The 14,687-nt window shown below is 38.9% G+C and overlaps 1 protein-coding gene and 1 pseudogene across 3 annotated transcripts in view; one reads left to right on the forward strand and one right to left on the reverse strand.

The window, feature by feature from the left end:
- ZFYVE9 (zinc finger FYVE-type containing 9) overlaps nucleotides 1–14,687 on the reverse strand; it is a 204,773-nt gene that overhangs the window by 110,947 nt on the left and 79,139 nt on the right. For all 3 annotated transcript variants that reach the window (XM_045291901.1, XM_004699425.2, XM_004699424.2), the window contains one exon: nucleotides 12,269–14,364. In XM_045291901.1, the coding sequence (XP_045147836.1) occupies nucleotides 12,269–14,364 (2,096 nt within the window). The remainder of the gene's footprint in view (nucleotides 1–12,268; nucleotides 14,365–14,687) is intronic.
- LOC115870129 lies at nucleotides 10,107–10,345 on the forward strand (annotated as a pseudogene).

Below are 14,687 nucleotides of genomic sequence, written 5' to 3' on the forward strand. Positions count from 1 at the left end.
GAGTGGGAGGCAAATGTTTTGAGAATGAGGGCAACAAATGTGCATATGTGCTTGACACAATGGATGTATGTATGGATTGTGATGAGAATTGTCTGAGCCCCCAATAAAATAATTTTTTTAAAAGATATAGCGTCTGGGGTCTTAAAGGCTTGCAGTTAAAAAAGCAGACACCCAACAGTGAAGCAACAAGCCCACATGGAAGAAACACGCCAGCCAGTGGGATTGTGAGGTGTCATCGAAACTGGGCAACGGGCATCAAAAGATTCACAACAAACAGTAAACAAACAAAAATGCATTGGTGAGAATGGAGGGGGATTGGAGCGGAGACCCAAAGCCCATCTATGGGCAATGGAACATCCCCACACACAGGGGTCGCAGGGAGGGGGTGAGTCAATCAGGGTGCGGTAGAGCACTAAATGGGTCACGCAATATACCTCTGTTCCCTGGAGGCCTCCTCATCCCCGCTATCACCTCAGTGCCGTCTCCCAATCAAGACTAGACAGGAGCATGTACATAGGTATAGGCAAGAGATAAAACTTACAATACATGGAACCCAGGTACAGGAATGGGAATAGATATACCAAAAGGGTAAGGGGAAGGCGGGGGAGAGGTGGGAGGGAGGGGGGCACCGAACGCAATGAATGGCACATAACCATACCCCCCCAGCCAGGGGGAAGAACAACAGAAACCAGAGGGGAAGGGAGACAGCGATTGGTGTGAGATTTGAAAATAATTAACAATCTACAATTTATCAGGGGGCCACAAGGATTGGGTCGGGGGGTGGGGGGGAGGAGGTGATCCCAAGGGCTTAACGGAAAGTAAATGTCTAGAAAAGAACGATGGAATATACGTATGAATAGGTCGGATACAACTAATGTATGGTTTGTAACAAGAGTTGTATAAGAGCCCCCAATAAAATGACTTTAAAAAAAGAAAGAAAGAAAGAATTTTCTGTCTGGATTTCGCTAATTGCCTTTCTGTGGTGTTTTAAAAGTACATCTCTAATCCTGTGTACCCTATAAATTTAATTTCACTCTACACGTTTGATAACATTCAAGCTGGTTTGTGTTCTTTCTTGCAAATCTATTTCATAGGTTCTGATTATTTTTAATTCAATCACCATTAAGAATCACTGAAGTATAAAAATTGAAAGAAAAACAAACATCTCGATGCTACCGATTACATTACTTTTTAAAATTTTCCATATTCCCTTCGATATACCTGCTCATATGCATAAGAATAATTTTTATAGTTGAAAATAAAATATAACTGATTTTACCTTCTGATTGATTCTTATATCGTAAGCATTTCCCATACTGCCTTACAATAATTATTTCTAATAACTGCATTAAAAAAGTTAAAACAAAAACAGCCATTGATTGAGTCGACTACAATTCATAGCAACCCTTTAGTACAAAGTCCTGTGGGTTTACAAACTCTTTAAGGGAATAGAAAACCTTATCTTTCTCCTGTGGAGCTACTGATGGTTTCAAACTGATGACCTTGAGGTTAGCAACCCAACATGTAACAACCATGTCACCAGGGCTCAGCCTGAATAATAGTCAATTAAATTTATGTCCCATTTTAAACAAATCATTATTCAATTCTGGACACTTAAATTATTTCAAATACATTTAATATTCACTATAAAATGAACCTCTTTTAGCCTCATAGTACTTGCTTTTTAGGAATAAGAGAGACCTGTCCTGAGAAAAGAACATCATACTTACTAGAGGGCCAGTGAAAAAGAGGAAAACCCTCAAGAAGATAGGTTACAAAGTGGTTGCAACAATGGGTTCAAACATAAAAATAACTGTAGAATGGTGCAGAACCAGGCAGTGTTTAATTCTGTTGGACGTAAGGTCACCGTGAGTCAGAGCTGACTGAACAGCACCTAACACTATTAATAACTTTATAGCTCTCTTCACTTCCTTCTCAGTCCTCATCAGAATTACCTTTGAAATTCTTAATTCTACCAACAGTCTCTTTAAGGCAATCTAAGTTTTTACTATTTAGCACCTTAAAACTCTTCCAGCCTCTACACAGTTTCAAAACTGCTTCACATTTCAAGTATGTTAGACCTGTACTGCATTCTGTTAGTACCAAACAAGTTCTGTCTTAATTACCTAAGAAAAACAAGTGGATCGCTTCAACAAACATTTATTTTCTAAGTTTCGGGGCTAGAAATCTGTTTCTTCAGCTTCTGTTTCCTGATTCCAAGGAGATCTCCATGTGTCTTGATATATCTTACCCCATGTCTGTTTCTACTCTTTTTAGATCTCAAGAGACTGAAGCAAGACATAACTTACACTAATCCTGACTCATTATCACATCAAAGACAATCTATTCCTAAATGAGATTATAACCATAAGCACAGAGTTTATGAGTTACAACATATATTTTGGGAAGGAAGAGACTTCAAATCATAAAGTACATAAATTTGGATAATAGTCCTTTTAACCGGTCCTGCTCATTGCAGTTGCTGTTGTTGCTGTTAGACGCGGTGAAGCCAGTTCTGACTCACAGTGACCTATGTACAGCAGAACAAACACTGCCCAGTCCTGTGCCATCCTCACTACAGTCCTTATGCCTTAGCCCATTGTTGCAGCTACTGTGTCAATCCATCTCCGGAGGGCCTTCCTCCTTTTCATTAATCCTATGCTTTACCCAGCATGATGTCCTCCAGGGAGTGGTCTTGCCTGACAGCAGGTCCAAAGTATGTAACATGAAGTCTCATCATGCTTGGCTCTAAGAAGCATTCTGGCTGTACTTCTTCCAAGACCAAATTTGTTTGTTTTTTTTGACAGTTCATGGTACTTTCAATATTCTTCGCCAGCACTATAATTCTAATGCATTGATTCTTCTGCATTCTTCCTCATTTATATCTTCTTGTAGGTGTATGGATTCTAATATATCATGGAGAGTAATACATCACGATAAATCTTAAAATATACTTTTTGATGACATTCCTCTTCAAGTTGTCATTCCTGGAATAGACTATGAATCCTGGAATCAAAATAGTCACTAGAAATCCATTTCAGCTTATTAATAATGCCTAGGTTACTAATCTTCAAGTGTTCCATTCCATTTTTGACAATTTCCAATTTCCCTTGATTCATAGATTCTACATTCAGATTATTGATGGCTGTTTATGCTGTTTCTTCATTTTAGTGAGTCTGAAGACACGTATTGAAAAGACATGTACTCATATTCCAACTATACGGCATACTAGAAAAGGCAAAACTATAGACAATAAACAGATCAATGGTTACTAAGGATAAGCGGTAAGATTGGGGGTGGAAGGAAGAAATAAGTGGAGCCAGAGAGATTTACAGGACAAGGAAACTATTCAGTATGATATTAGAACAAGGGACACGTTATTGTACATTTTTTAAAACCCAGTGGACTACATAATACAAAGAGTAAGTCTGCATATAAACTGTGGACTTTAGATAATATACCAGTACTGGTAATCAATTGCAATACATTGCTGTTTGGAGTCCCTGGGTGGTAGAAAAGGTTAACTTGCCTAACTACTTAAAGGCTGCTAACATTAATTGTCTGTTTTTTGCTGTGTGTATTGGTTTCCAGTTCCAGCTGCTACAGAGTAGAGTCCACTCAGGGCAGCCTTGTGTGTGTAGAACTGTGCTCCACAGGGTTTCCAAGACTCATTTTTCAGAAGCAGATCAAGCCTTTCTTCTGAGTTGTCTCTGGATGGACTTGAATTTCCAACCTTGTAGTTAGCAACCAAATGAGTCAAGTAAGTGTGTTAACCAAGCATATTAACCTTTTGCCCATTACCTACTACCCATGCAACTTTCTGATAAAATTTTCTGCTCTAACAAAATAAAGTGTTCATTTTATTTTAGTAGCTTTATCTAGGCAGCTGGAGTTAGGATATGTCGAGAAGCTGGAGGATAACTTTTTAAAAATAAGTTTTTCAGCATAATTTGCTGTTTAAAAAATTGCTATTTAATTCGGTGAGTGAATATATTACCAAATCCTTGAGTGGTACAAATAGTTAGCATTAGATCACAACATAAAGGTTGGAGGTATGAATTCAACCAGCAACATCATGGAACAAAGAAAGGCCTGGTAACCTGTTTCTGTAAAATTTACAGGTACGAAAACCCTATGGAGGAGTTCTACTTTAACACATGCAATCATAATGAGTTGGGATCAACTCAATGGATGGGAATGACTGAAAATGATGATGGAAACATGAGTACAGATGTGCTTGACACAATGTATGTATGTATGGATTATGATAAGAGCTATAATAGCCAATAAAATGATTTTTAAAAAACACACAACAAAAAAGAATTCAAATATTCAAATTCCCAGTTCTCTACCACTGCCTAAACCTAGTGCTCATCCAAAGATTTCTATTTCTAACAAACAATTGAAGCTTAGATCAATTTTGTTGTGATGTCCAGTGTAGCAGAACATGGTCTCACAGACTTATGTTAAAATCTGTACATTTCCATTTATAAATTCTGGTATTTGTCACAAGTTGCTTAACTTTGTGTAGGTATGTTTTTTCACCTGAAACACTATCTCAGAGAACTATGATGGTAGACTAGATAAATCCGGCATAAAATGGAAGTGTTCAAAAATATTATTCTATTCTTATCTTCCACACTCTCCCAAATACTATATATTTGAGCTGCATCACTTCAAGAAGCTTTACTTTAGATTTATAAAGGCTAGTTTTAATATATATCACTATCTAAAATCAGCCCTGAGGGTGAAGTGGTTATTTGTTGGACAGCTAATGGCAAAGTCAACAGTTTAAAACTACCAGCTGTTCTGGGTAGAAAGAGGTGGTTTTCTACTCCTTTAAAGGCATAGCTTTGGAAATCCACAGGGGCAGTTCTAACCTGCCTTATACGGTTATAAGTCAGAATCAACTTGATGGCAGTGAGTTTGGTTTTGGAGTTTTTATCACCATCCAACAAAGAGCACTGCTGGTATAGTGGGTTGAGTTGGGATGCTAACCTCAAGACAGCAGTTTCAAACCAGCCTCTTCACAGGAAATTTAGAGTCTCGGAAACCCACAGAGGCAATTCTATCCTCTTATAGGGTCATTCTCAGTCAGAATGGACTCGATGGCAGCACGTTTTGTATTACTATCCAACAATAGATATCGACCAATACTGGGTGATTTCCACTCATAGTGAGTACATAGGGCAGAGAGGAACTGTGGATTTCCGAGGCTGTAAATCTTTAGAGGCAGAGAGCCCCATCTTTCTCCTGTGGAGCAACTGGTGGGTTTGAACCACCAAAATGGTGGTTAGCAGCACAATGCATAACCCACTCTGCCACCAGAGCTCCTTCTATGATAGTAGATAGAACAAAGCTATCACCAACTGCCACCGAGTTAATCCTAATGGACTACAGCAGTGATGACGATAAAGTATGGCAAAGTCTTTCAAGTCAATCTATCGTTTTCCTTTAGAAGTTCTCTGCTGTTAGAAAAATTATTTTACTCCAAAACTCAACAGCTTTGAGGGGCTTTTGGAATCAAGTGATCAAATAATGATTGATCCGGATAGTCAAGGCAAATGGAATGTGACAGAGAAGGAACAACTATGATCTCCTGGAATCAATGATTTCCATAAGAAATACAGGTTTATAATGATGAAATTAAGCTTTCCAGAGAAACCTTTCGAGGAGAGAGTTCTTTGTACTTTATATATATATATATATTACATATATATGTATATATAGCTTTATATTGTGAATTGGGTGAAGGTTTACAGAGCAGATCAGTTTTACAATCAACAGCTCATACACATTTTGTTTCAACTCATCCACTACAATTTCTTCAATGTACAATCACTTATCCCATTTCCTCTCCATGTTTCCTGCTTCTGTTCATCCTTCCCTCTTTCCTAAACTTCTTGTACTCTGGCCATTGCTAAATGCTGCCCTTTGGTAAGTTATTACCATCATACAAAAGAAGTCAGGAGTATGGTGCTTTCTGTAGCAGCTACCTAAATTAATAAATGTATAAAATCATAAAACACATTTTTGTCAAGTATATTAAGATGCATACATGCCTTTCCACTAACAGATATTTCTCTCTCTACTTAACAATAAAGGCAAAATGGAACCCATTATGTCTTGATCCCTATTTTAAAAATACAGCAATAAGCTACAATATTTTAACATTTTCATAAATTCTAGTGGGCTTATTTTGTATTCTACTTAGGTAAAATATACCAAGAATATTATAACAATTATATCTACTAAGAGAGGTCTGCGGAGCCGGCCCCGATCCCAGCTACGTGAACCCCCTCCCCAGAAGAATGCACTACAGATGACAGCACTAAAGCTACAGCTCAGGGAGAGGGGCGGGTCTGCTCAGAACACATGGGAGCAAACTAAGAGGGAAAGAGAGTGGAATGAATCCTGGCCCACCAAGCTCCGAGGACGATATTCCTGCTCGGAGAAGCCAATGCACAGAGAAAACCATAAGGCCAGCCCTACCATGAGACACTGCATCCCTTCACTGACCCTAGCACTAAGGGGGACAACATTGGCGACACAGTGCAGGAACTGTGCCCGATCTGACCCCACCATACCGAGTTAAACAGAAGGGCGTGCAACAGAGCAGCAAGGGGAGCAAAGCAATGAAGTCCCTGAGGAATTCCATAAATAGACTTCAGGGGCAGGACATGGCACCTCATCAGACTCCATCGGAAAACATTCAGAAAAGTCAACAGACAAACCTGCAACTAGTTATAGTTTTCTTTTTTGTTGTTTTGTTTTTTTCATGTCTATTTATATAAGACAGGAAGATAAACAATCCCAAGAGAAAACAACAGAACCAATGGTTTGTGGGCAGGGGGGCATGGGAGAGGAGGAGGAAGGGGATAAGGGGGAAGCCAACAAACCCAAGGACAAGGGAACAAGTGATCTAAAATCGATGGCGAGGAGGGCATAGGATAACTGGTGGGGCTTGATCAAGTGAAATGTAGCCGAGAGGAATTAGTGAAAGTTGAATGAAGGTCAAACATGATAGTGGGACAAGAGGAAAGTAAAAGGAAATAGCGGAATGAACTAGGAGGCAAACAACATTTATAGAGGTATAAATACAGGTACATATATATGTAAATATATTTATATTTAACAACAAGGATATAGATCCATGTACATATATTATATGTTAAATATTAAGATAGCAGACAGACATTGGACCTCTACTCAAGAACTCCCTCAACACAAGAACACTTTGTTCTAATAACCTGGCATTCTGGGATGCTTACCTTCCCAACACGATCGCTGAAGACAAAATAGGTGCATAAGCAAATTTGGTGAAGAAAGCTGATGGTTATCAGTTATCAAAAGATATAGCATCTGGGGTCTTAAGGGTTGAAGATTAACAAGCAGCCATCTAGCTGGGAAGCAACAAAGCCCACATGGGAGAAGCATACTAGCCTGTGCGATCATGAGGTGTCGATGGGATCAGGTATCAGGCATCAGAAGACCCAGAGCAATCATATCAATACAAACGAGGTGGGGTGGGACCAGAGTAGAGACCCAAAGCCCATCTGTAGACAATTGGACATCTTCTCACAGAAGTTTCACAAGGAAGGGACGAGCCAGCCAGGGTGTAGTACAACACCAATGGAACATACAACATTTTTCTAGTTCTTTAATACTTCCTCTCCCCACCACTATCATGATCCCCATTCTACCTTACAAATCCAGCTAGACCAGAGTATGCACACTGGTACAGATAAGAGCTCTTGACACACGGAATCCAGGACAGATAAACTCCTCAGGAACCGTAATGGGAGTAGCAATACTAGGAGGGTAGGGAGAAGGTGGGGGAGAGAAAAAGGGAACTGATAGTAATGATTGACATATAACTGTGTCCCCCCCAACCCCCCAAGGAGGGACGAACAACAGAAACGTGGGTGAAAGGAGGCGGCAGTCAGTGTAAGATATGAAAATAATAATTTATAAATTATCAAGAGTTCATGAGGGAGGGAGGGTGGGGAAGGGAGGGGGAACAATGAGGAGCTGATACCAAGGGCTCAGTATAAAGAAAATGTTTTGGAAATGATGATGGCAACATATGTACAAATGTGCTTGACACAATGGATGTATGTATGAATTGTTAAAAGAGCTGTACGAGCCCAAAATAAAATGATTTTTTAAAATTTGATAAATTACCTTGGTCACAAAAAAATAAAAATATCTATTACTTTATCAAAAACTGAAGATAGGCCTGGTACTATGCTAAATCATTTCCTATGATTTTCTACCAACTCATATTCAATAAATTTTTATATTGGCCTAATTACCTCCTTCCCCTACTGCAAATTCTACAGCTATGCTCTAATATGATCCCATTCTTCTTAGCTACTCTAGAACTTTGTTCCCAAAATTTATCTACCTTTTTATATCTCCCTCTCCAGGTAGTCATTCACCTGTGGTGTCATAACTTTCTGATTGCCTCAACCATTCCTCAGTGAGCCTCAAGCATTTTGTTCATACTGCTAGTATGAATGAGAGAGTCAGCTTTGAAGGTAGACCTAGATGTAAAACTCAGGGGCTACCATTTATAAGTTGTGTGACCTCGGGTGCAAGCCTTGACCTCTCTCAGCTTTAAATATTTACCAAATACAACTGTGATTATTAAATGAGAATGAACATAAAGCACACATACCTACGCCCCTTAATACATTGTATTTGGTGAGGTCTGTTTGTCTACTCAGATCAATGGTTTGTTTTATTTTTTCTTAAGGGTTTTTAAAAAAATGTCTCCCATAAATTCACTATTTTCTCTCCCTAATCACTAGCAGTGTCCTCATTTATAAACTTCATGAGGTCATAAATCCCAATTTATACACCTCTAAGCAGTTACTATTTTGGAAACCGATAGAAGCAGTTCTACCCTGTCCTATAGAGTCACTATGAGTCAGAATTGACGCAATAGCAAAGTTTGGTTTTTAAGAAATCTCACATAACTAGCTGAGTGCCTTTCAGATATTAGATGTTTAATATATGCTCATTAGAGTAAGAATTTAGCTAAATATATTAAATAGAGGAATTACCAGGAATGCTTAATTTCTACTAGAACAATGAAAAGTTTCAACATTATTTTACAAAATCATACTGCTTCGATTACTTTTCTAGATCAATTTTTGGTACAAAATGATTAATACCTAGAAAAAGTATGCATGTGTTTAAAGGCACTTTTCTTCTAAGGAGCTCAAAGATTTTTAAATATACTATCTGATTAATCCTTACACTATCTTGGAGGTACATGGAGAAGGAAGAGAAAATCCTGAAATTGCTAATTCATAAATTTAGGTCACTTACATAGCAAAATTCTTTACTAAAAATATATTAAATACTCAGCAGAAATCCCCTTTAAATTTTCAATTTATATATATTGTTAGTGTATGTACAGAAGGTAACAATATGGATATGCTGATCTGGAGCAAAAATGTTTTTATTATTTGCCTAAGAAAGCAAAAATTTCAAAAAGCATTAAATATAGTAAGCAAAATGTCGAACAGAAATATGATTAATTCAACCCCCTAATAAAGAACTGACTGTTGAGGCTGCTGACCATTGGTCTCCTTCAGCCAACAAAAGCACGTTTGTAAAATATTTAGGACTTTGACACATTATTTTCTTTAAGCTTTAATAATCAGGGACCAACAGCCTGTGTCCGCTTTAACTTCTTTCTGTTCCACATCACCTGGCTCTTTTGTATTGATGAGGCCTCGTAATAAATATTGCTGGTTATCCACCAGAAGCCATTCTCCTCCTCGGTCAGTAGGATCTCACTCGTGTCAGGCAACACTGTGCTCAGCTCTAGGGGGTCTTGGCCAATCCTGTTCTCCTTTGACAGCAGTTGGTCTAAAATTGCACTTATGGCCTAGAACTGACCAGTAGGTAAAAGAAGAATTTTCTGGAGATATTTTCCTCAGCTTTCTTGCCCCCAGGAGCCCTGGTGACATCGTGGATTACGTGTTTAGTGGGGTTAGCAGTTCAAAACCACCAGCAGCTTCACTGGATGAGGCTTTCTACTTTCCTCAAGATTTGCAGTCTTGGTAGACCCTCCCGCATATTCCTGGTTCAAGATGGCCCACACTATGAAACTACTGGCAAAGACGATCTGTGAAGAAGTTTTAGTGCCTGAAGTTGCAGGTGTTTTTGGAGTTTATTTTTCCTTTAATAAAATTAACATAAACCAAGATTTCAGACAATGAACAAGAAATATCCCTTTACCTTGGCTGTTTATTGCAAATCCTTTGAACAGTTTGGAATGTATGGGATCAGAGAGCAAGATCAAGAAAAATGGCTAAAGAGTAAAAATTAGCCATTTGGCCACTAATGAAGATCTGCCCTTAAAAGAAACATTATAGTTTCAGCCAAGATTAAAATCCCATAGCTTAACAGATGGGTTTGGGCATATTATAGCAAAATGCAAATTTCAACTACAATGAGAGGTGTTATTCTATTAACTAACTTTTTACAAATGAAGTTTTGGCTATATTACTCAAAATAAAATTGTTTAAGGTTCCTGTGATGTGAAAGTCACTGGGAGTCAAGTACTCTGTTCCTCACAGCTGAAAACATCCTAATTAACAAAGACTAATATACATCAGGTAAAAAGGCAGTAGAGAGTACTTATGAAGCACTTACATATGCAATCTCACTTAATACGACTTTTAGGGAGACGTCGGACTGGGCAAGATATGACAAAATACCAATTTATAAACTATCAAGGGCTCATGAGGGAGGGGGAAGCGGGGAGGGAGGGGAAAAATGAGGACCTAATGTCGGGGGTTTAAGTGGAGAGAAAATGTTTTGAGAATGATGTACAAATGTGCTTTACACAATTGATGTGTGTATGGATTGCGATAACAGTTGTATGAGCCCCTAATAAAATGTTTAAAAAAAAAATACTCACGACTTTTGAAATTAACTCCCTGTTTTGTTTTTATAGATTAGAAAATGAGAGCTTAGAGAAGTTTAAAAAAAAGTTTAAGTAGCACACAGCTGAGACTCAAATTCAAAGCTGACACCAAACCTCCTTCCTTGTTTACATCTCATGTCGGAAAGTTAAAGTGATATATTACTAACAGAATCTGGGGAGGGTTGGGAACAGAGTGAGCCCTGGTAGCATAGTGGGTTACATTTTGGCCAGCTAACTCCAAGGCCAGCAGTTCAAACCCACCAGTTGTTCCAGGGAGAAAGATGAGTCTCCCTGCTCCCCAAAATGTTTACAGCCTAAGACACTCACAGAGGCAGTTCTACTCTGTCCTGTAAGGTCGCTACTAGTCAAAACTGATTCAGTGGCAGTGGGCGGAAAGAACACTAATTCATCCTACAACTTTGACACAACTCTATTTTACATCAAATAAACAAAAGACAACAAATACCAGTATATACACATACATACATGGGCATGTCTGTGTGTGTGAGTATATAAAACAAGTCCCAGAATCTCTCGAACAATGGTAAATATATATATACCAAAAAAAATTGGGAGAGGGTCTATGGGCAATATTCAATTTATCAAGAATTAAAAAGGGGAGACGGCAGAGAGTGTGCTATGACAAAATAATAATAATTTGTGAATTATTAAGGGTTCATGTGAGAAGGGGGAGCGGGGAGGGAGAGGAAAAGAAAATGAGGAGCTGATACAAGGGGCTCAAGCGGAAGGCAAATGTTTTGAGAATGATGATGGCAATGGATGTACAAATGTGCTTGACATGATGGGGGGGGGTGTGGATTGTGATAGGAGTTATACGAGCCCCCAATAAAATGATTTTTTAAAAGAATTAAAAAGTAATCAGTCAATCACAAATACTCATATTTTCTACACCAAAGGAGGAACAACTTCCTTATTAAGAACAATTCCACTAACCAAGTATCTATCAATATAGAAACCACAGAATTAGTGCTTCCTCAATTCTCATCTTTCCATGAAAAGAGATTCAGCTTAAGTCTTGATAACTAAAATAAAATTATATAACTCTAAGAAGTAGCAAGTAACCTTTTTTTTTTTTTTTTTAAATTTAGAAATGTACTAAACCAAAAGCCAGTTGCTGTCAAGTAGATTCTAATTCACGGTGACTCCATGTATGCTGGAACTGTGACGGTCAAAAGGGCTGTAAAAAACTACTCATATTTCCATGTCAACCAGCAGTATAGTCATCCAATTTTGCCTTTATTAACTTCTAATCGAGCCATGCAAGAAGGGCATGCTAGGTCTGCACCGTTGCACACAACTTACCTTCCCACACGCTCTGCAATGATGCCTCCTTTTGGTGAATGTAAACCTGGCTTCACATTTCATGCAATTGGGAGCCTGAGAATCTGGTACCCATACTGGAGCCACTTCACCCAGAGTGGTAAATGGCTTTCTGGCAGAGATTCCAAACTGGCTAGCTCTGAGATCATTATCTGGGCTCTCTGGAGCTAATGCAAGGCACGGTCTACTGGCGATCCCAGTGTCATAACTTTCTATATGTTCCCCATTCGCATCAGTGATAGAGATGTTTCCCAAAGAGGAGCTGCATACATTGGTTGATGAGTTTTCCCCAAATTTTGCTTTCCCAAGAATATCATTTTTGTTTTTAATATTATTTCCATTGTTTGTAGGCAAGTCATTTTGCAAATGGTCAGATAATGGCTTTGGAATCTGAAGCTTAAGATTAGAAGGTTGCTTGGGTCTTGCACCACCAAAAGGAACACTGATAGATTGCAGGTTCGCTGCTATCTTGGGGGAAGACTGCCCAAGCACCGATGGACCTTGACTACAGAAATTGTGCAAATAATTTTTTTTCGTTAGGTCACCAGTGCTGTTTAAAAGTAGTCCACCTCCTTCTATGGCCTCATTTCCTCTCTGTTCATAAATATTAGAGTAGCATTCCAACTTGCTCTCCTCTATTTCCTTTTCTTCTGTTACTGAATCTTCTTTGGAGGGTAAAGTCTTTGGAACAAAAGCAACAACTGGGCTCTGCATTCCACAGGAATCACAGCCATTAAGTAAAGAATTTGCTGCTGGTGTATCTGTAACAGTGGAGAAATCACATCCTTCACTTTCATTCAGGCAAGGTCCTTTTAAATCTAGGCCAGCTTCTGCTATTCCCTCATGCTCTCCTCCATTATCACAAGTGTCCTCAGGCTGACTTGCTGGCAGAAAATTTTCACTTTCTTCTTTTAGTTGGCTGCTACTCATCTCATTTAGTTTAGTCAATTTCCAATTAGTCAGCTCCTGAGATTCAGAGAAATGCTCTGCCATATTAAGAAATTCTGTAGTGTCAAGAACTTCTTCATGTTCACAGCCTTTATTTTCATCAGCCCTGATTTCCCTGGGCACCAGGCAATCTGGAAACTGCTCACAGGTCTCATCCCTCTCAGACCCATTGGTCATGTCTGGATTGAGAAGCAAAGGTAGACTAGGCTGGAGGGATTCTTCTGTTGTTCTCTCCTCTTGTGATTCTTTGTTCATCACAAGCCCCTCATTCAAGTGGGAAAAGGAGTTTGGACTACCTATATCTGTCCGAGTGGAGCTGGTTTTGCCAGTCAGAAGTTCATCTGGGGTAGAATTCTCCTGGGTTTTAACAGCAGGGCTTTCATTTGTTCCTTGTGATGAGATCACTCTATCAATTGCTAAACTTAATGACATGGAGGGTTCTTCAGCTATATTTTCATCATTATTTAATTGTGGAGAACAGACACTGGCTAGACTATCAGATGAAGTAGTACATAAATGGTTAACAGAATTTCCCTCTGCATTTGGTCTAGTCAATGGATCCATTTGTTTCTCTGAGTTTATATCTTTTTCAGCAGACCCATTTATACTAAAACTAAATTGATTAGTTTGTCTGCTTTCGTTATCCAGTGAACAGCTAAAAGCATCCATGAGGGGCTGATGATTATAATTTTTACAATCCTGAAAATTGCTTTGTAATGTCCTTTTGTCACAGTTATGCATGACGGCTACAACAAGGACATTCTTCTCCTCTGGCAGACAAGCTAGGCTTCCACATCTCTTTTCTCCCCCTTCTACAGCACTGCATTGATCATCTCGATTACAATTTTTCTTAATTAGTGTATCGTCTGCACCAGCACTCTCATCAATCCACATGGTGGCAATCTCTGGATTTAGACTACTGTCCTGTCCATTAGCACAATGGTCCTTTCCCTCGATGGTCAGAGGAGCTGAATGAGCCAGGGGGGAGACTTTCACTTGTGGCTGTGACTCATTAGAGACTGCAGGTTCATTCACATTGGCCAATGTAGAGTTAAATGAAAGTTGGTGAGGAGGAGGATCTAGGATCTTATTCCATTTTGTATCCAATGAAGTAGGAGGAACTGTTTCATCTGAAAAAAATAAATAAATACAATCAGTTTGCTGGTAACACTAGAAAACCTATAAGGGAGTACTAATACACTGTATTTTTAACTATACTCTGAAAATAAAAAAGCCCTAGGATAAAAAGCTATCTAATGTTCAACTAGAAAATGGTCCTGAACTTACACAGATATAGCTAGAAGAAAGTATGTTTAAGATATCCCCCTGCGGTCTAGGGGAGGAGATGAGCCAGTCACGGTGCGATGTAACAATGGTGAGAAATACAACCTTCCTCTAGTTCCTAAAGGTTTCCTCCCCGCTCCCACTACCATGACTCGAATTCTATCTTGCA

Source organism: Echinops telfairi, unplaced genomic scaffold (assembly GCF_000313985.2).
Source record: "Echinops telfairi isolate 266 unplaced genomic scaffold, ASM31398v2 ScPeMD7_443;HRSCAF=831, whole genome shotgun sequence".
Lineage (NCBI taxonomy): Eukaryota > Metazoa > Chordata > Mammalia > Afrosoricida > Tenrecidae > Echinops > Echinops telfairi.